Here is a 21663-nt window from a genome sequence, read left to right as displayed (position 1 = left end):
ATATATATATATATATATATATATATATATATATTATATAAATATTATAAAATATTATTCAAATATATATATATATTTATATAGTAGTACTATAGTAGGAGTATTTTTCCCTAACATTAGTATAGTTCGATATTATGTGTACCATGACTGATATGTGATTTTCGTAAAATAATTATGTAGAATGCTTTATAACTCATACACTGGACAATTCTGTAAAACTTCATACAAATTAAACATTTGAAATTGTTAAGTGTCTACCAACTGTATCTGGTGCAAGCTTGTGGAATAACTGTTTGTCAATCAATCAATCAATCAATCAGTCGTTTTTGGGTAATGATTGTTATGGAATTCGACTTGGGAACTTATTTATGTAGTTTCTCATAGACCTTTCATTCTACTTATCTTTTTATGTTAGTGCTAAATGCTTGTGACAACAATGCTTGTCAGAATTCTGCTGCTTGTGTCCAGGTTTCTGGTTCCTGTACAGCATACACATGTACTTGTCCATCTTGCTACACTGGAACTTTCTGTGAAACATGTAAGTTTCTACTTATTAATGTGTAATAATATAATAATTACAAGCATAATCCGTATTCTGTGTAGTTAATATTTCTTAGATTTGGATTTTACTTTTCTTGGCTTACTGTCTGGTATGTAGCTAAAGTATATCTAGGTTTCTGGTTCCTGTATATTTTATAAATAAGTTGTTTAATTTTTTTGAACTGGACAATTCTGTAAAAAGCTACATTTTTTTTCTGAAAATATGTTTCAAATTTTATATAATATGTTACATGACAAAATATTAAAATACTTCACAAATTATCTAATAATGAAAGTCTGAAATTATTTTCAGCAGTCTATATCAAAGTTATGAATGTTTAACTTAATTCTATAGCCCAAGTTTTATGTATATTTATTATTGAGTTTTTGAAGCAAAATTGCTTGTTGAATGTTATGTGTATGTGTCAGTGTTTAATATTTGTTTCAGATGGGAGCTGTTTTGTTAGGACATGTTGTGTTTAATTTTGTTGCCTTTCTACTTTTTATATCAGTGTTGAATGCTTGCTCCAACAATGCCTGTCAGAATGGAGCTGCTTGTGTCCAGGTTTCTGGTTCCTGTACAGCATACACATGTTCCTGTCCAAATTGCTATACTGGACAATTCTGTGAAACATGTAAGTTTTCATAGTATAGATAGTACAAATTATAATTTTTAGTTCTGTGTACCTTGTTATATTATTTGTTTCATACATTTCTTGACTATTAAAATATTTGTTGATATGTTTTACTTGTATTTATCTCAGTGTTAAATGCTTATTACAACCATGCCTGTCAAAATGGAGTTGTCTTTATTTACACTTCTTTGTTTTAAAAGAAGAGACAAATTTGATAAAATGGTTACCACTGATTTTAACAAATTGAGCTCCACTGCTATTGGAATATTTTATTTTTCAGTGGTCAAAGTAAGAATATTTAAAATTTTAGAATTGTTGAGCTTTAGCTAAGTATTTTTTTAAATCAATATAATATTTATTGTTTTTAAATGATTTATATTAAATCAATAACATTGTGTATAACTTTATTCCAGTGTTAAATGCGTGCAACAACCATGCTTGTCAGAATGGAGCTGGCTGTGTCCAGGTTTCTGGTTCCTGTACAGCATACACATGTTCCTGTCCAAATTGCTATACTGGACAATTCTGTGAAACTTGTGAGTGTTTAGCTATTTTAATGATGTAGAATATGATGTTATTCATACAAATTAGAAATTTGAAATTGTTACGTCTCTACCAACTGTACCTGGTGCAAGCTTGTGGAATAACTGTTTTCAATCAATCAATGGATTTTGGGTAATGATAGTTATGGAATTCTACTTGGGTACTTATTTATTTAGTTTCTCATAGACCTTTCATTTTACTTATCTTTTTATGTTAGTGCTAAATGCTTGTGACAACAATGCTTGTCAGAATTCTGCTGCTTGTGTCCAGGTTTCTGGTTCCTGTACAGCATACACATGTACCTGTCCATCTTGCTACACTGGAACTTTCTGTGAAACATGTAAGTTTCTACTGATTAATGTGTAATAATGTAATAATTACAAGCATAATCCATATTCTGTGTAGTTAATATTTCTTAGATTTGGATTTTACTTTTCTTGGCTTACTTTCTGGTATGTAGCTAAAGTATATCTAGGTGTCTGGTTCCTGTATATTTTATAAATAATTTGTTTAATTTTTTTGAACTGGACAATTCTGTAAAAAGCTACATTTTTTTTCCCTGAAAATATGTTTGAAATTTTATATAATATGTTGCATGGACAAAATATTAAAATACTTCACAAATTATCTAATAATGAAAGTCTGAAATTATTTTCAGCAGTCTTTATCAAAGTTATGAATGTTTAACTTAATTTTTTAGCCCAAGTTTTATGTATATTTATTATTGAGTTTTTGTAGCAAAATTGCTTGTTGAATGTTATGTGTATGTGTCAGTGTTTAATATTTGTTTCAGATTGGAGCTGTTTTGTTAGGACATGTTCTGTTTAATTTTGTTGTCTTTCTACTTTTTATATCAGTATTGAATGCTTGTAACAACAACGCTTGTCAGAATGGAGCTGCTTGTGTCCAGATTTCTGGTTCCTGTACAGCATACACATGTTCCTGTCCAAATTGCTATACTGGACAATTTTGTGAAACATGTAAGTTTTCATAGTATAGATCAGTGATTGCCCAGCTTTATATATCCTATGCAAAATAGTTTTTTTTGCTTTTTACATGTCATAGTATTTTACTTTTGACACGTATTAATTTTGGTTTCAAAATATTTCTAATTACTATTTAATATGTTTGTGTTTTTATATATCAGTATATTGTTGATAATCATGCATGCCAGTCCTTGTATCCAGGTTTCTGGTTCCTGTACAGTTTACATATTAGTCATTACATGGTTTACTTTTTCTTTATATCAGTGTTAAATGCTTGCAGCACCAATGCCTGTCAGAATGGAGCTGGCTGTGTTCAGGTTGCTGGTTCCTGTACAGCATACACATGTTCCTGTCCAAATTGCTATACTGGACAATTCTGTGAAACTTGTGAGTGTTTAGCTATTTTAATGATGTAGAATATGATGTTATTCATACAAATTAGAAATTTGAAATTGTTACATCTCTACCAACTGTACCTGGTGCAAGCTTGTGGAATAACTGTTTTCAATCGATCAATGAATTTTGGGTAATGATAGTTATGGAATTCGACTTGGGAACTTATTTATGTAGTTTCTCATAGACCTTTCATTCTACTTATCTTGTTATGTTAGTGCTAAATGCTTGTGACAACAATGCTTGTCAGAATTCTGCTGCTTGTGTCCAGGTTTCTGGTTCCTGTACAGCATACACATGTACCTGTCCATCTTGCTACACTGGAACTTTCTGTGAAACATGTAAGTTTCTACTGATTAATGTGTAATAATATAATAATTACAAGCATAATCCGTATTCTGTGTAGTTAATATTTCTTAGATTTGGATTTTACTTTTCTTATCTTACTTTCTGGTATGTAACTAAAGCATATCTAGGTTTCTGGTTCCTGTATATTTTATAAAAGAAGTTGTTTAATTTTTTTGAACTGGACAATTTTGTAAAAAGCTACATTTTTTTTTTGAAAATATGTTTCAAATTTTATCTAATATTTTGCATGGACAAAATATTAAAATACTTCACAAATTATCTAATAATGAAAGTCTGAAATTATTTTCAGCAGTCTTTATCAAAGTTATGAATGTATAACTTAATTTTTTAGCCCAAGTTTTATGTATATTTATTATTGAGTTTTTGTAGCAAAATTGCTTGTTGAATGTTATGTGTATGTGTCAGTGTTTAATATTTGTGTCAGATTGGAGCTGTTTTGTTAGGACATGTTCTGTTTAATTTTGTTGTCTTTCTACTTTTTATATCAGTATTAAATGCTTGTAACAACAACGCTTGTCAGAATGGAGCTGCTTGTGTCCAGGTTTCTGGTTCCTGTACAGCATACACATGTTCCTGTCCAAATTGCTATACTGGACAATTCTGTGAAACATGTAAGTTTTCATAGTATAGTACAAATCATAATTTTCAGTTCTGTGTAACTTGTTATATTATTTGTTTCATACATTTCTTGACTATTAAAATATTTGTTGATATGTTTTACTTGTATTTATCTCAGTGTTAAATGCTTGTAACAACCATGCCTGTCAGAATGGAGTTGTCTTTATTTACACTTCTTTGTTTTAAAAGAAGAGACAAATGTAATAAAATGGTTACCACTGATTTTAACAAATTGAGCTCTACTGCTATTGGAATATTTTATTTTTCAGTGGTCAAAGTAAGAACATTTAAAATTTTAGAATTGTTGAGCTTTAGCTAAGTATTTTTTTAAATTAATTATATTTATTGTTTTTAAATGATTTATATTAAATCAATAACATTGTGTATAACTTCATTCCAGTGTTGAATGCTTGTAACAACAATGCTTGTCAGAATGGCGCTGCCTGTGTCCAGGTTTCTGGTTCCTGTACAGCATACACATGTTCCTGCCCAAATTGCTACACTGGACAATTCTGTGAAACTTGTAAGATGTTAATGTGTTTCTCTCTCTCTCTCTCTTTCTTTCTCTGATAGCTTAGTGTATAATACATCTGTAACATAACATAGCCTGTTATATGAGGTTTGTCAGTGTACTGTTGCTAATTATTAAACTGAATAATTAGTATAAGAATGTAGCAGTATTGTATACTTTAGTACAGAGAAGCAGTAAGTCTTTATTCCTAACTTTTACAAAAGCAAGTCAATTTCAGTAAATGGCCCATTAATTTAAAACTTACAATAATGAAAATAAAAATATAAAGGAAAAGAAAATTTTTTGTTCATTTTTTGGTCACTAATGGTGGTATTGGGATGGCAAACCTCATACCTTAAGCTGGGTACTCACTGTGCGCAACGGCGATGTGACGTCAAAGCGAAGACGAACCCATGTGACGGCGCGGAACCAACGGATTGAGGATCAGCAGACGGCGTTACAACGTCTATCGCTCTCCGGAAGCTTAGGTGGATTCGTTGTGCGACGGTAATATGACCGTCGTTCGACGCAGTGATTGCCCAGCTTTATATATCCTATGCAAAATAGTTTTTTTTGCTTTTTACATGTCATAGTATTTTACTTTTGACACGTATTAATTTTGGTTTCAAAATATTTCTAATTACTATTTAATATGTTTGTGTTTTTATATATCAGTATATTGTTGATAATCATGCATGCCAGTCCTTGTATCCAGGTTTCTGGTTCCTGTACAGTTTACATATTAGTCATTACATGGTTTACTTTTTCTTTATATCAGTGTTAAATGCTTGCAGCACCAATGCCTGTCAGAATGGAGCAACTTGTGTCCAGGTTGCTGGTTCCTGTACAGCATACACATGTACCTGTCCATCATGCTACACTGGACAATTCTGTGAAACTTGTGAGTTCTATATTTTAAATTTTAACATTATTGACTACTAACTACTATCCTTAAGAATTGACTGTATTTTTTGAGTATTTGTACCAATAACTGATGAAATAAATTTATGCACCTAGATCATTATTTTATTTATTATCAACATTAATTATTATTGTTAAAACGGATGAATTTCTAAGGTAAGTTAATATTACTTTTACTATTGTTATTCCTATCAATATAATTAATTGGAATATGCTCGGATATTGGTGTCAAACAATAGAATTATGATGTTTTTTTAAAATATCAGTGTTAAATGCATGTAACAACAATGCCTGTCAGAATGGAGCTGCCTGTGTCCAGGTTTCTGGTTCTTGTACAGCCTACACATGTTCCTGCCCAAACATAAAACTACTGTATAATATGCATTACTTTTTTTTGTTAATTTTATCTTTAGTATTTCAACTTTATGTATCAGTATTGGATGCATGTGTGTAACAACCATGCTTTGAGAATTGAGGTGCTTGGTTTCTGGTTCCACACATGTTCTTTACATTGCGCAGTTTTGTGAAACTTGTCAAAATCATTTGTATAATATATTTTTTAACTCTTATCAAATATGTGTTGCTTAGGTTTGATATATTTTGCTTGTTTTTTATCAGTGTTAAATGCTTGTGACAACAATGCTTGTCAGAATGGAGCTGCCTGTGTCCAGGTTTCTATTTTGATTTAGATTTTATTTATCGAACATATATGTACTGTATTTTTTTAGTTTTGTATTACTCATGTTATCCTACATTTTTCTTTATATCAGTATTGAATGCTTGTAACAACAATGCCTGTCAGAATGGAGCTGCCTGTGTCCAGGTTTCTGGTTCCTGTACAGCTTACACATGTTCCTGTCCAAATTGCTACACTGGACAATTCTGTGAAACTTGTGAGTTTTTTCGTAGTATTTTTCATACATATCTTTATCTCAGATTCTTAGATATTTTAAACATAAACCTACTGCATATTATATGTTGGTTCTGTCTTGTCTATATTACCTTCAGTGTTTCTACTTTATGTATCAGTATTGGATGCATGTAACAACCTTGTTTCTGAGAATTGAGGTGCTTGTTTTCAGGTTTCTGTTTCCACACACATGTTCTCCCTTACTTTATCATTAAACAGTTCTGTGAAACATTTCTTGGTTCTTTTAAAATTTTTGTTTGATATGTTTTGCTTGTTTTTATATCAGTGTTGAATGCTTGTGACAACCATGCTTGTTTTCAGATTTCTGATTCCATACACATTTCTAACCTTCCTTCATCGTTAAGCAGTTTTTTATCAAACATGTTTTGATTCTTTTCAAAAATGTGTTTGATATGTTTTGCATGTTTTTTTTATCAGTGTTGAATGCTTGTGACAACAATGCTTGTCAGAATGGAGCTGGCTGTGTCCAGGTTTCAGGTTCCTGTACAGCATACACATGTTCCTGTCCAAATTGCTATACTGGACAATTCTGTGAAACATGTGAGTTTTCATAGTACAAATATCTTGATTCAGATTTATTTATGTGAGCTAAAATTAAATGTACTGTATTTTTCAGTCTGTCTTGTTCATGTTATCATAAATTTTTCTTTATGTATCAGTATTAAATGCTTGTAACAACAACGCTTGTCAGAATGGAGCTGCCTGTGTCCAGGTTTCTATTTTGATTTAGATTTTATTTATCGAACATATATGTACTGTATTTTTTTAGTTTTGTATTACTCATGTTATCCTACATTTTTCTTTATATCAGTATTGAATGCTTGTAACAACAATGCCTGTCAGAATGGAGCTGCCTGTGTCCAGGTTTCTGGTTCCTGTACAGCTTACACATGTTCCTGTCCAAATTGCTACACTGGACAATTCTGTGAAACTTGTGAGTTTTCGTAGTATTTTTCATACATATCTTTATCTCAGATTCTTAGATATTTTAAACATAAACCTACTGCATATTATATGTTGGTTCTGTCTTGTCTATATTACCTTCAGTGTTTCTACTTTATGTATCAGTATTGGATGCATGTAACAACCTTGTTTCTGAGAATTGAGGTGCTTGTTTTCAGGTTTCTGTTTCCACACACATGTTCTTCCTTACTTTATCATTAAACAGTTCTGTGAAACATTTCTTGGTTCTTTTAAAATTTTTGTTTGATATGTTTTGCTTGTTTTTATATCAGTGTTGAATGCTTGTGACAACCATGCTTGTTCAGATTTCTGATTCCATACACATTTCTAACCTTCCTTCATCGTTAAGCAGTTTTTTATCAAACATGTTTTGATTCTTTTCAAAAATGTGTTTGATATGTTTTGCATGTTTTTTTTATCAGTGTTGAATGCTTGTGACAACAATGCTTGTCAGAATGGAGCTGGCTGTGTCCAGGTTTCAGGTTCCTGTACAGCATACACATGTTCCTGTCCAAATTGCTATACTGGACAATTCTGTGAAACATGTGAGTTTTCATAGTACAAATATCTTGATTCAGATTTATTTATGTGAGCTAAAATTAAACGTACTGTATTTTTCAGTCTGTCTTGTTCATGTTATCATAAATTTTTCTTTATGTATCAGTATTAAATGCTTGTAACAACAACGCTTGTCAGAATGGAGCTGCCTGTGTCCAGGTTTCTGGTTCCTGTACAGCTTACACATGTTCCTGTCCAAATTGCTACACTGGACAATTCTGTGAAACTTGTGAGTTTTCATAGTATTCTCCGTACATATATTTTTTTGATATTGTAAACATAACCTACTGTATTATATTGTATGTGGTTTCTGTCTTGTCCATGTTACCTTCAATGTTTCTACTTGGATGCATGTGACAACCATGCTTGTTTTCAGATTTCTGATTCCATACACATTTCTAACCTTCCTTCATCGTTAAGCAGTTCTGTCAAACTTGTCAAAATCATTTTTATCATACATGTTTTGATTCTTTTCAAAAATGTGTTTGATATGTTTTACTTGTTTTTTTTATCAGTGTTAAATGCTTGTAACAACAACGCTTGTCAGAATGGAGCTGGCTGTGTCCAGGTTTCTGGTTCCTGTACAGCTTACACATGTTCCTGTCCAAATTGCTATACTGGACAATTCTGTGAAACATGTGAGTTTTCATAGTACAAATATCTTGATTCAGATTTATTTATGTGAGCTTAAAATTAAATGTACTGTATTTTTCAGTCTGTCTTGTTTATGTTATCATAAATTTTTCTTTATGTATCAGTATTGAATGCTTGTAACAACAACGCTTGTCAGAATGGAGCTGGCTGTGTCCAGGTTTCTGGTTCCTGTACAGCTTACACATGTTCCTGTCCAAATTGCTACACTGGACAATTCTGTGAAACTTGTGAGTTTTCATAGTATTCTCCGTACATATATTTTTTTTATATTGTAAACATAACCTACTGTATTATGTTGTATGTTGTTTCTGTCTTGTCCATGTTACCTTCAATGTTTCTACTTGGAAGCATGTGACAACCATGCTTGTTTTCAGATTTCTGATTCCATACACATTTCTAACCTTCCTTCATCGTTAAGCAGTTCTGTCAAACTTGTCAAAATCATTTTTATCATACATGTTTTGATTCTTTTCAAAAATGTGTTTTTGATATGTTTTACTTGTTTTTTTTATCAGTGTTAAATGCTTGTAACAACAACGCTTGTCAGAATGGAGCTGGCTGTGTCCAGGTTTCAGGTTCCTGTACAGCTTACACATGTTCCTGTCCAAATTGCTACACTGGACAATTCTGTGAAACTTGTGAGTTTTCATAGTATTCTCCGTACATATATTCTTTTGATATTGTAAACATAACCTACTGTATTATATTGTATGTTGTTTCTGTCTTGTCCATGTTACCTTCAATGTTCCTACTTGGATGCATGTGACAACCATGCTTGTTTTCAGATTTCTGATTCCATACTTATTTCTAACCTTCCTTCATCGTTAAGCAGTTCTGTCAAACTTGTCAAAATCATTTTTATCATACATGTTTTGATTCATTTAAAAAATGTTTGTGATATGTTTTACTTGTTTTTTTTTTTTATCAGTGTTGAATGCTTGTGACAACAATGCTTGTCAGAATGGAGCTGGCTGTGTCCAGGTTTCAGGTTCCTGTACAGCATACACATGTTCCTGTCCAAATTGCTATACTGGACAATTCTGTGAAACATGTGAGTTTTCATAGTACAAATATCTTGATTCAGATTTATTTATGTGAGCTTAAAATTAAATGTACTGTCTTTTTCAGTGTGTCTTGTTCATTTTATCATAAATTTTTCTTTATGTATCAGTATTGAATGCTTGTAACAACAATGCCTGTCAGAATGGAGCTGCCTGTGTTCAGGTTTCTGGTTCCTGTACAGCTTACACATGTTCCTGTCCAAATTGCTACACTGGACAATTCTGTGAAACTTGTGAGTTTTCATAGTATTCTCCGTACATATATTTTTTTGATATTGTAAACATAACCTACTGTATTATATTGTATGTTGTTTCTGTCTTGTCCATTTTACCTTCAAGGTTTCTACTTGGATGCATGTGACAACCATGCTTGTTTTCAGATTTCTGATTCCATACACATTTCTAACCTTCCTTCATTGTTAAGCAGTTCTGTCAAACTTGTCAAAATCATTTTTATCATACATGTTTTGATTCTTTTCAAAAATGTGTTTGATATGTTTTACTTGTTTTTTTTATCAGTGTTAAATGCTTGTAACAACAACGCTTGTCAGAATGGAGCTGGCTGTGTCCAGGTTTCAGGTTCCTGTACAGCATACACATGTTCCTGTCCAAATTGCTATACTGGACAATTCTGTGAAACATGTGAGTTTTCATAGTACAAATATCTTGATTCAGATTTATTTATGTGAGCTTAAAATTAAATGTACTGTCTTTTTCAGTGTGTCTTGTTCATTTTGTCATAAATTTTTCTTTATGTGTCAGTATTGAATGCTTGTAACAACAACGCTTGTCAGAATGGAGCTGGCTGTGTCCAGGTTTCTGGTTCCTGTACAGCTTACACATGTTCCTGTCCAAATTGCTACACTGGACAATTCTGTGAAACTTGTGAGTTTTCATAGTATTCTCCGTATATATATTTTTTGATATTGTAAACATAACCTACTGTATTATATTGTATGTTGTTTCTGTCTTGTCCATGTTACCTTCAATGTTTCTACTTGGATGCATGTGACAACCATGCTTTTTTTTCAGATTTCTGATTCCATACACATTTCTAACCTTCCTTCATCGTTAAGCAGTTCTGTCAAACTTGTCAAAATCATTTTTATCATACATGTTTTGATTCTTTTCAAAAATGTGTTTGATATGTTTTACTTGTTTTTTTTATCAGTGTTAAATGCCTGTCTCTTATACACATCTAGATGTGTATAAGAGACAGTTGCTATACTGGACAATTCTGTGAAACATGTGAGTTTTCATAGTACAAATATCTTGATTCAGATTTATTTATGTGAGCTTAAAATTAAATGTACTGTCTTTTTCAGTGTGTCTTGTTCATTTTATCATAAATTTTTCTTTATGTGTCAGTATTGAATGCTTGTAACAACAACGCTTGTCAGAATGGAGCTGGCTGTGTCCAGGTTTCTGGTTCCTGTACAGCTTACACATGTTCCTGTCCAAATTGCTACACTGGACAATTCTGTGAAACTTGTGAGTTTTCATAGTATTCTCCGTATATATATTTTTTGATATTGTAAACATAACCTACTGTATTATATTGTATGTTGTTTCTGTCTTGTCCATGTTACCTTCAATGTTTCTACTTGGATGCATGTGACAACCATGCTTTTTTTCAGATTTCTGATTCCATACACATTTCTAACCTTCCTTCATCGTTAAGCAGTTCTGTCAAACTTGTCAAAATCATTTTTATCATACATGTTTTGATTCTTTTCAAAAATGTGTTTGATATGTTTTACTTGTTTTTTTTATCAGTGTTAAATGCTTGTAACAACAACGCTTGTCAGAATGGAGCTGGCTGTGTCCAAGTTTCTGGTTCCTGTACAGCATACACATGTTCCTGTCCAAATTGCTACACTGGACAATTCTGTGAAACATGTGAGTTTTCATAGTACAAATATCTTGATTCAGATTTATTTATGTGAGCTTAAAATTAAATGTACTGTCTTTTTCAGTCTGTCTTGTTCATGTTATCATAAATATTTCTTTATGTGTCAGTAATGAATGCTTGTAACAACAACGCTTGTCAGAATGGAGCTGGCTGTGTCCAGGTTTCAGGTTCCTGTACAGCATACACATGTTCCTGTCCAAATTGCTATACTGGACAATTCTGTGAAACATGTGAGTTTTCATAGTATTTTTCATACATATCTTTTGCATTAGGTTTTTTGATTTTTAAACGTGAACCTACTACATAGTATTTGTTGTTTCTGTCTTCTCCATGCTACCTTCAGTGTTTCTACTTTATGTATCAGTATTGAAAGCATTTAACCACCATGCTCTGTGAGTTTTCATAGTATAGATACTATAGACCATAATTTTAACTAATATGAACATTTACTATTATTATTATTATTATTATTATTGTTTTTATTATTAATATTCTTATCAAAAAAGAACAATTTCAATTTTTTGTAGTAAAAAGTGGACAATAAAGTAATATTAATTTTAATATAATATTTCTATCAATATCATTAATTAGAATATTCTCAAATAGTGGTGTCATACAATAAAATTATAATTTTTTTTTGTATCAGTGTTGAATGCATGTAACAACAACGCTTGTCAAAATGGAGCTGGCTGTGTCCAGGTTTCTGGTTCCTGTACAGCATACACATGTTCCTGTCCAAATTGCTACACTGGACAATTCTGTGAAACATGTGAGTTTTATAGTTGTTTTCGTACACATTTTTCACTTTAGATTATGTGATTATGTGAAAGCAGTGGTGGTTATGTTTCTGATAAAAATTATTATGAATTTAAATATTAAAATTCTGTCGATTATAAAATTTTCTTTGATTCTTTCAACATCAGAGACATACATTGCACAAGTATTTAGAGGTCTAAAGATTTTTAGTTAATTCTATGATTTTTAGTGTAGAGTGCTTGTATCACCAATACCAATATATGAAATAAATTACGCATCCTGAAAATAAGACTTATGTTGGTTTCTTTAATCCAGCTTTTTCAATTTTATTTCACTCTTGAATATCAGTGTTGAATGCTTGTTCCAACAATGCTTGCCAGAATGGAGGTGCTTGTGTCCAGGTTTCTGGTTCCTGTACAGCATACACATGTTCCTGCCCGAATTGCTATACTGGACAATTCTGTGAAACTTGTGAGTTTTCATGTACAAATATCCCGATTAAGATTTTTTTTTATTGAACTTAAGTGTACTGCATTTCTTTTTTAGTCTGTCTTGTTCATACTATCATATGTTTTTCTTTATGTGTCAGTATTAAATGCCTGTAACAACAACGCTTGTCAAAATGGAGCTGGCTGTGTCCAGGTTTCTGGTTCCTGTACAGCTTACACATGTACTTGTCCATCATGCTACACTGGACAATTCTGTCAAACATGTAAGTTTCTGTTTTTACCCCTTATTTGAACATTCTTTGTGTCTACGAGGGAGAATAAGAACATTTTTACTATATATATGTTATAATTCAATTTCAATCATTTTTTATACTTACCTAGATGTAAACCATTTATTGCTAATTTTTTATAACGGGAACATTCCTAAATAATAGGAAAAAAAACATTGATTCCAATTCGCCATATCGGTTGTACCGGGAAGTCATGTGATTAGAACTGACCTAAAAGAAACATGCTCGCATTCCTACTGGTTTTGAAAGCCTTTGTCAAAAAAACATAAATTTTCATATAATAATAATTGTATTTATGCTGTTTATCAACAGCGACAAACAACAGCTAATTTGCCTAAATATCACGCCAATGATATCTGTTAACACCGATGCGATGCGGATGTAACTTTGTAGATCATCGCGGTTACTGATCTGTTATGCGGAGTTACTAACTCCTTTTTCACGGCCACTTAACACCTATATTAACGCGGTGATCTCTTGCCATGTAAACAAGGCTAATGCTGATTGTACGGTACCCTCATTCATTTTTTTTCTTCTATATTCTTTTACAGTGTTGAATGCTTGTGACAACCATGTTTGTCAGAATGGAGCTGGCTGTGTCCAGGTTTCTGGTTCCTGTACAGCATACACATGTTCGTGCCCAACATGCTACACTGGACAATTCTGTGAAACTTGTGAGTTCATTACCCAAAATAATCAAATACTGGAATTTTTGATCATAATAGAATTAAAACATAACTTATTTAACAGTGGTGGTTATGTTTTTGATTGTACATTGTACAATTATGAACGAATGAATGCATTCATGAATCAACAATTGGTTTGGTTACCTGTACAAGAAGCATCTCCAATGAAATAATAAATGAAATATATTTCTTTAACAGTATTGAATGCTTGTACAAACAATGCCTGTCAGAATGGAGGTGGCTGTGTGCAAAATGCAGGTTCCTGTACATCTTACACATGTTCCTGCTCGAATTGCTATACTGGACAATTCTGTGAAACATGTAAGTCACTTGTGAAAGCACACATTTTGTCCTAATTAATACTTTCACAACAAATAGCTTCACCAAGTTAACACAATTTAAATAAAATATTGTACAATTTATATTCAATTGATAACATGCTATGAAATTTTAACCCGTAGTGCTCAATGCTTGTTCCAACAATGCTTGTCAGAATGGAGCTGGCTGTGTCCAGGTTTCTGGTTCCTGTACAGCATACACATGTACCTGTCCATCATGCTTTACTGGACAATTCTGTCAAACATGTAAGTGTCTGTATCAATGTTGATTTGTGTCTTAAGCTAACCTGGCCTTTTTCCACCCGGCCTATTGCCACCCCTCCTTTTGCCACCCAGCCATTTGCCACCCTAGGCTCCTTGCCACCAGGCCTCTTGCCACCCAACCTTTTGCCACCCGGCCCGTTGCCTCCTAATCCCGTTGCCACCATCTGTTGAAAATCATAACATCCTTAGTTTTTTTCATTGATTGGTGGTTCAGAAGACAAAACATCCTCTTTCTTCTCTTTCTTCTTGATTTGTTTAAAAAATTTAAAATATTCTTAACTCTTCTCCTTGATTCAGTGGCACCAGCAGGAGGAAGGGAAATTCCCCAGCCTTCGTCAGATAGGCTTAGACCCCATCGTCTGATGCCATGACCTGTCTGGCCAACAATGTTAACTGGCCTATCCAAAACATTATTTTGATTGCCAATCCCTAATATTGTGGTCTAAAAGCACAATTTCTGGCCATACTAAGCCATAAAAACACTCCCCTTGAACCCTACCAGGAATTTTTTTTTTTTCCGGTACCTTTATCGAAGTTTTAGTTGGCCCACCGTTGCAAATTTCTGGAGCCACCACTGTTCTGATTAGGTGGTTGTTGGAAAATTTAAACATCATAAATTTGCTTGGTTTATGTATTAAACAGCATTTATCATCTTACATCCATCCTTGCATGTTAATTTTTGAGAATAGTCAAAATGCTCTTAAAAAGCATTTATAACCTTAAATACCTTGTTTAAATTAGCAACATTTAAAATACTTTTTGAAAGCATTTATCACTCCCCATTCCCAGCAAGATTTCAGTTAAGAAAAATCTGATTTTTATATATGTTATAAAGATTTATAAATGTAATACGAAATTGCTAATTCAACTGAACTTAGACATTTTTAAACATGAAAAAAAATGTAAAATTAGAGAGGATGCACTTGATTGACTATAAAGTATACATATAAGCGAGAGCATTCCAGCGGATGTGATCTACAACCTCTGAATTTGCCTAATAACAAAGAATTCATTGAGAAAATGGTAATCTCCTATGAGAAATAGTCTGTATTTCTCATTTTTTAAATTCTTTTGCGGAAAACTAAAATTTATGCCAATATTTTTCCATTGTTTGTAATAAATAGAGTAATGCATATGCATTATTTTTTTTTTTAAATCTCTTTCAGTGAAATTTTGCCGGGAATGGGGATTTAAAGTTTGCATGTGTAGATTTTGTTTAGTACTGTCTGCTGTTGTTTGCTTTAACTCCTGTCCACACTATCAAATTTTATTTGACAAAGACATGTAACATGCCTAAATATGGTCATGATGACATCACATCATGACCATAAATAGGCACATCATGACTTTATATGGGCGTGCAACAATTTTTTTCACAAAGAAAATTTGATATTGTAAACAGAGCTTAAAACTATAGCAACTTTTATTATTAACACAGTACAGAAGTACACATTAACATGTTACTGTTAAAAATAGTATGATATTTTGTTCTTTTATTAATTGAAAAAATTAATTTGTGATGCTGTATTTCTAATCTTTAGCTGTTTCTGCATGTGATAACCACCAGTGTATGAATGGAGCCGTGTGTCAAACTGTAGGCAGTGGATGTATCACCTACTCTTGTAGCTGCCCATTGTGTTTCACTGGCCAATTTTGCGAAACATGTAAGAATTTGCATTTCTCTACTATGTCTTAAGCCGGGCACGCACTGCATCATACAACCATCGGTTGACAAATCCAACTCCGCTCCCTCTCAGCGTTAGGCCATGTGATGCTGTCTGCTGATTGTCGGTGGCAGCCCGAACATATCGACCATATCCATTGCGCTCACATCGTGGCATTGTGTTCTACATAGAATCACATTCGCCTGTCGGCCGCAGTTAGTGCCCAGCTTAACAAACTTTAGTAATAAGGAGCTTTTCGATTGCACGACAACGGTAAGACGTAGAACGTAATGACGTCACTAAAAGTCCTCGCGCATGCCAGAACGTTAAGTTCTCCTCGTCGCATTTATCCTAGGACACAATTTGACCAAATCTATGTATGCATAGAAAGTAGGACGCTCGGTAGGATGGTCGCACATGAGTGATTCCGTTCAAGCGTTGCGTCTTGCGCAAATCGAAAGCTTCCTACCGTCAGTGAGCTGGCTGTGAGAGTAAGGCCGCCAACATTGGTTACTGCATTGTGCAGCCATTGCTATCATAACAATGTTTGTAGTCTTTATGTTCCTATCTGAAGTATGTTGGCTATTTTCTCATTTTATTTTTTTTTTGGAAAAAAATTATGAACTATGAATTATGATAATAATTTTTTGGATTAAATTGGCACTTAACTATAAACTATGGTCATTATTTTTGGCATTTACTTTTGGCATTATCAGCAGTTTGGTGTTGAGAAGATATACACAGATATATACTTTGACATTGTTTTTTTTTTCCCCAGCTTTAACGGCATGTACTAACAATGTTTGCCAGAATGGGGCCCAGTGTGTTGCAACTGGTGGTAGCTGCACTGCCTACACTTGCCAATGTTCAGGATGCTTTTCCGGTGCTTTCTGTTCTATTCGTAAGTCTCTAGGTCTATTTTGTGAATACTGTACTACCTGAATGAACCAATATTTTTGAGGCCTGTTACATAACATTGTTGCATTATATACACCATAGGTCATTATATTTAGAGGTAAGTTCCTAAAAGGAAACTGGCATATATATCGGTTCATCCAGGTAAGCATCTCATTCATACACCGACAACATCACTTTTTGAGTTTTGTAATAATAATTGTAATTAATTTTGTTAACAGATTTTCTAATTAGATGATATAAAGCTTAATTATAAATGTTGTATAATATTGAAATGCTTTTGTTTGTGTAGCTCTCAATGGTTGTGATGGAAGCCCATGTCAGAATGGAGGGGCCTGTACTTCTGGTAACGTCATCACTGGATGTAGTACATACACTTGTACATGTACTTCTTGTTACACGGGAACCAACTGTCAACAACGTAAGTACCACAATTATTGCACCCTCAATTTTTTTAAATATAAGGTAAAGGAATATTTCAAGTCTATTTTGTGAATTCTTAAATGAATAAACCAACTAATTGTCATTGTCGCTTTAAGAACACCCCTACAACAAAAATAGAACCTTCTGATCATCCCAGCACTACCAACATCACTTCTGATTGGTGTTTTAAGGGGGCCCTTGGCAAAAATTAATCTCGCTCACACCACCACATACCACCAAAGTGCTATAGCCTTCAAAATTAAGTTTGCACTAATCTGGAAGAAGAAGTTCTAATGTTGGGTCCGCATGGCGGCGGACTCAAGGAGTTCACTGCTGTTTTTGGTGTTGTTGTTACCAGAACTTTGAAAGCATCCAGCAGCGCCAATTTTGAACGGACGTGCAGGAAATTCTGTATGCATAAACTAGAGGGGACTTCCGACATTCATGGCCCTTTTTTTAAGTTGGATCCCAGAGTGCCCAATACACCTACAAAACAGAACAGGGATTTCAGCAAGGACTGTACATACTGCCATTACAACTAATAGGACACGTCGCATGGATGGCCCGGACATTTAACAATGTGTTTTATGGAACCAAATATCATGAGTTTAAATCACGTCTTGGTATTTTATTTTTTTTATTTTATTTTAAAACATTTTAATTTTGTACAAATGAACATTCTAATTATTTAAATATTCCTGTCTTTTTTTTTTGTCAAACAGTTTTCAAATATCTTAGAATGTTCCTTCCGTTCCTTACAACACAGTGTTAACTGACCGTGCCATTTTTGGAACGTGTCCTGTTAGTTGTAGTAATTAATGGCAATTATGAGCCCTTGCCAAAAACCCAATATAATAACTTGTACCTGTGTACCATATTATATTTTCTCCATGATTTCAGCATGTTTTAACAGTGTCAACAAAAAGCCTCGCCTGAAAGGCGCATACCCAAAATGTTAAACGCTGAATAGAAGTAACTTCAGTTTAACGGACAGACCTGTGAGCAGTCGATCTTGTTGACAATTTTTGCAATTTTTAAAGAGTTTCTTTTTAAAATATTTTATTGCACATGAGCAATAAACAGATTGGATGAATATATTATTACTTTCATGGGGTTGGCAGATAACCCCAAGTATTTATAATCAACTGTTTAATAACTCATAGGTTAAAATATTACCAAATATATATTGTATCTGATATGTTTTATTATATGTACAGGTCTTGAATCTGCTTGTACATCCATCAATCCATGCTTGAATGGAGGAACTTGTGTTGATGATGGCATTTGTGGCAGCACTTCTTATACCTGTAATTGTATAACTGGATGGACTGGTACTAACTGTCAATTAGGTAAGTTTTATAATATTATACAAATAATGAATATTTATGAGCGCAATGGGAAGAATATTTTAATGAGTTTAAAGATTGACTGTTCCACTGGACGAGGCAGAGCCGAAATGAATGGAACAGTCAATCTTTCAAAGAATGAAAGTATTCTTTCCATTGCGCAAATAAATAACATTCATTATTTGTTTTATAACGCACCTAAAATAGATTTTTTTCATTTTATATTTAATGAAAAAAATCTATCTTTTTTTTTCTTGTAGATTCTTGTAATTTGATAATTTTTAAAAAAGATCTTCCATTTTTCTAAATGGAACAGTGCAGTGTCTTTTTAACCAATGAATAGATTGTATTAGGTAGGCACCGTGCATGGAAAAAATGAATGGAAAAAAATGAATTTCAATGATCAAGTGACGAAATGGGGGTAAATAACCAAGGTCACATGATGCAAAATCCACCAATCAAATGACAGGGATCTATTTAGGTGTGTTATAATAAAGAACATTTCATGTCTTCAAACAGACTAATAAAGATACAATGGCCGTGTTCGATTGGTCGTTCTTTGTTAAACCATGCCCACCTGCGCAGAGGTGAAATCCTACTTAACGAAGACGACCAGTCAAATGGAAAACTTGTAAATGCATAGTTACCGCGATATACATGCTGCGTAGTCAAGATTGCTTCTGTTTGTGGCAGTATGGGTTTTTCATAAAAAAAGATATTTTCATCCAGTTTTTGAATTCTGTTAGCCTACAATTATTTTGTGACTTCAATGTGGGTAAATATTATAATTTTTATTTTCTGAAATTTAACCGAAATAATATTAACGCAAGTGTTGTTCCTAAGCTCACCGATCGGCAATGTTTGTTTTGGTCACGTGGATAACTTAACGCTGATTAACGCACTCTGGTTTATGTTAATTTTTGTCGAATGAAAATAATACTCAACGAAAAATCGTAGTCAATGAAATGAACCAGTCGAATACGCCAAATATGTATTTTATGACCAACAGGATATCTTTAATATTGATTATTATTAGGCTGCTTATCATATCCTTTTTTTCTTTATAATAGTGGTGACAGTGAATCCAAATCCATGTAACAGCTTCCCATGTTTGAATGGCGGTTCCTGCCTGACTATGGATGATACCTTCTACATCTGTGTTTGTCCAACAGGCTTCCTTGGCATCAACTGTCAAAGCCAAACAGGTAACTGATAAATACTTGTGATCTGCCCATATATGGGTATGATATGTGACAAAGACAGGCTAAACCAGTCACTAGTCGCAAAAATCAATAATTAGTTATTAATACAGGGTTAAAGAGTAACATTAGAGCTATAAAATGCTAAAAGAATCATTTAAATCCGACATTTAGTTATGAAGTTACAGGAGCTTAAACATACAGCTATGTAAAGAACAATATTTGAGAAATCAGCCTTTAAAGTTTACGATTTCAGGCTTTTCTTGGGCAGAAACTATCACCAAATCGTTAAAAATTGTTGTTTTAACATTGAAAATGAAGAAAACAACAGTATAGCATGTTATTTAAGGGTTAGTTTAGTGCAATAAAATACATTTCCAAAATTCCGACATTCCAGCATGTTTTGGCCATTAGCTCCAAAATATGATTTGCGACGAGTGACTGGTTTGGCTTGTCTTTGCCACATACGACATCATCATGCCCATATATGGGCAATTCACGCACATAAAATTTGATAGTTTGTTGTATGCCCATATATAGTCATGATGTGCCTATATATGGTCATAATGTGATGTGATCATGACCATATTTAGGCATGTATTTGATAGTCTGAACAGGGCTTTAGGTTGCTCTTCATGAGGATCTGTGTATGTGTTTCATTGTAATCCATCCATCCTTTAGATTTAAAGACATTGTTTAAAAAATGCTTTCTTAGTCAAGCTTTTGAGTATCATTATTGCTATTGTTATTATTACTCTAATCATTATTTTTATTATTGTTATTATTATAACTCCTTCATTATTATTTCCAGCATTTATACCAAGCTATGATGCATGTACAAGTACGACATGTTCTAATGGAGGTACCTGTTACAACAGTTATCGCAGCGATACTGGCTCCTTCAATCCTTATATTAACCAGTACACATGTGTTTGCCTGTCAGGCTTCTCAGGTCCCAACTGCCAGACAATTTTGACTACTGCAACATCTGGTATGATTATTCTTCAATAAAAGTTTTTGAATAAATAATATAAATATAATAAATGCAAGTCTCCCTCTAACTAAGGACCTCCTTTAATTGCAGACCACCTCCAATTAAAGACCAATTTTCTGTGGTCTGAAATGTCTTTTATCTTTATTATTCTAATTAGAGACCAAAGCTGCTAAAAACCATAGTAATCCTGGTCCCAAAAGTGGTCTTTAATTGGATGGAGATCTGTAATTAATATGCCATGGATTGCTGTTTTGACAGAGAAGTAAAACCAATTATAGCAAGAACATAGCGATATTGGAAAATGTTGCATCAAACATCATTTGGAATGTTTTACAGACTTACATCATGACCTCATGTCAAAACATTGAGCCTGGCACTCCCTGCGTTGTTGACGAATACAACTCCATTCCCTATGAGCGTTAGACAACGCTACGCCGTCTGCTCATTGTTGGTGACAGTCTTAACGGATCATCATTAAAGAACGATCCGTTGCGCGCTTCATCAATTCGCATCTGTCGTCGGCCGCAGTGAGTGCCAGGCTTTAGTGAACTCTCCAATTTGAGAGTGCCCTCTAATTCTGAGATCCCACTAATTTGGAAACACTTTTTCAAAGAACGAAAAATCAATGTTTTCTTTTTTCTTCAAGCTAACCCTTTAAGTTGAGACTAAACCCCAAGACCACCCAAAATGTTCAGGTCCCGAAGGTGGTCACAAATTGGAGGAAAAAATAGAAATATATATATA

The 21663-nt window shown here is 33.3% G+C and overlaps 2 protein-coding genes across 29 annotated transcripts in view; both read left to right on the top strand.

The window, feature by feature from the left end:
* LOC117117395 (G surface protein, allelic form 156-like) overlaps positions 1-20951 on the top strand; it is a 71624-nt gene extending 50673 nt beyond the window's left edge. For 24 of the 28 annotated variants that reach the window (XM_033261700.1, XM_033261690.1, XM_033261703.1 and 21 more), the window contains 36 exons: positions 1053-1175; positions 1589-1711; positions 1936-2058; positions 2576-2698; positions 2969-3091; positions 3316-3438; positions 3955-4077; positions 4485-4607; positions 5374-5496; positions 6287-6409; positions 6865-6987; positions 7259-7381; positions 7833-7955; positions 8075-8197; positions 8484-8606; positions 8727-8849; positions 9138-9260; positions 9551-9673; positions 9794-9916; positions 10203-10325; positions 10446-10568; positions 11052-11174; positions 11460-11582; positions 11703-11825; positions 12242-12364; positions 12700-12822; positions 12941-13063; positions 13642-13764; positions 13975-14097; positions 14238-14360; positions 15920-16042; positions 16821-16943; positions 17250-17378; positions 18598-18729; positions 19797-19931; positions 20737-20951. In XM_033261700.1, coding sequence (XP_033117591.1) covers positions 1053-1175; positions 1589-1711; positions 1936-2058; positions 2576-2698; positions 2969-3091; positions 3316-3438; positions 3955-4077; positions 4485-4607; positions 5374-5496; positions 6287-6409; positions 6865-6987; positions 7259-7381; positions 7833-7955; positions 8075-8197; positions 8484-8606; positions 8727-8849; positions 9138-9260; positions 9551-9673; positions 9794-9916; positions 10203-10325; positions 10446-10568; positions 11052-11174; positions 11460-11582; positions 11703-11825; positions 12242-12364; positions 12700-12822; positions 12941-13063; positions 13642-13764; positions 13975-14097; positions 14238-14360; positions 15920-16042; positions 16821-16943; positions 17250-17378; positions 18598-18729; positions 19797-19931; positions 20737-20936 — 4532 coding nt within the window. In that variant the 3' untranslated portion in view covers positions 20937-20951. Of the gene's footprint in view, positions 1-1052; positions 1176-1588; positions 1712-1935; positions 2059-2575; positions 2699-2968; positions 3092-3315; positions 3439-3954; positions 4078-4484; positions 4608-5373; positions 5497-6134; positions 6188-6286; positions 6410-6864; positions 6988-7258; positions 7382-7832; positions 7956-8074; positions 8198-8483; positions 8607-8726; positions 8850-9137; positions 9261-9550; positions 9674-9793; positions 9917-10202; positions 10326-10445; positions 10569-11051; positions 11175-11459; positions 11583-11702; positions 11826-12241; positions 12365-12699; positions 12823-12940; positions 13064-13641; positions 13765-13974; positions 14098-14237; positions 14361-15919; positions 16043-16820; positions 16944-17249; positions 17379-18597; positions 18730-19796; positions 19932-20736 lie in introns of all 28 variants that reach the window. The other 4 variants (XM_033261697.1, XM_033261693.1, XM_033261676.1 and 1 more) reach the window with 3 other exon arrangements.
* A 313-nt stretch (positions 20952-21264) lies between these two features.
* Positions 21265-21663, top strand: part of LOC117117389 (fibropellin-1-like) — an 18562-nt gene continuing 18163 nt past the window's right edge. Inside the window, exon 1 of the mRNA XM_033261667.1 lies at positions 21265-21337. Within this exon, the coding sequence (XP_033117558.1) occupies positions 21265-21337 (73 nt within the window). The remainder of the gene's footprint in view (positions 21338-21663) is intronic.

The sequence above is a fragment of the Anneissia japonica genome, unplaced genomic scaffold (genome assembly GCF_011630105.1).
Source record: "Anneissia japonica isolate Jap-2015-1 unplaced genomic scaffold, ASM1163010v1 scaffold1509_len713820_cov188, whole genome shotgun sequence".
Lineage (NCBI taxonomy): Eukaryota > Metazoa > Echinodermata > Crinoidea > Comatulida > Comatulidae > Anneissia > Anneissia japonica.
Note: the sequence above shows the minus strand (reverse complement) of the source record. Positions and strands in the feature narration are given on the sequence as shown.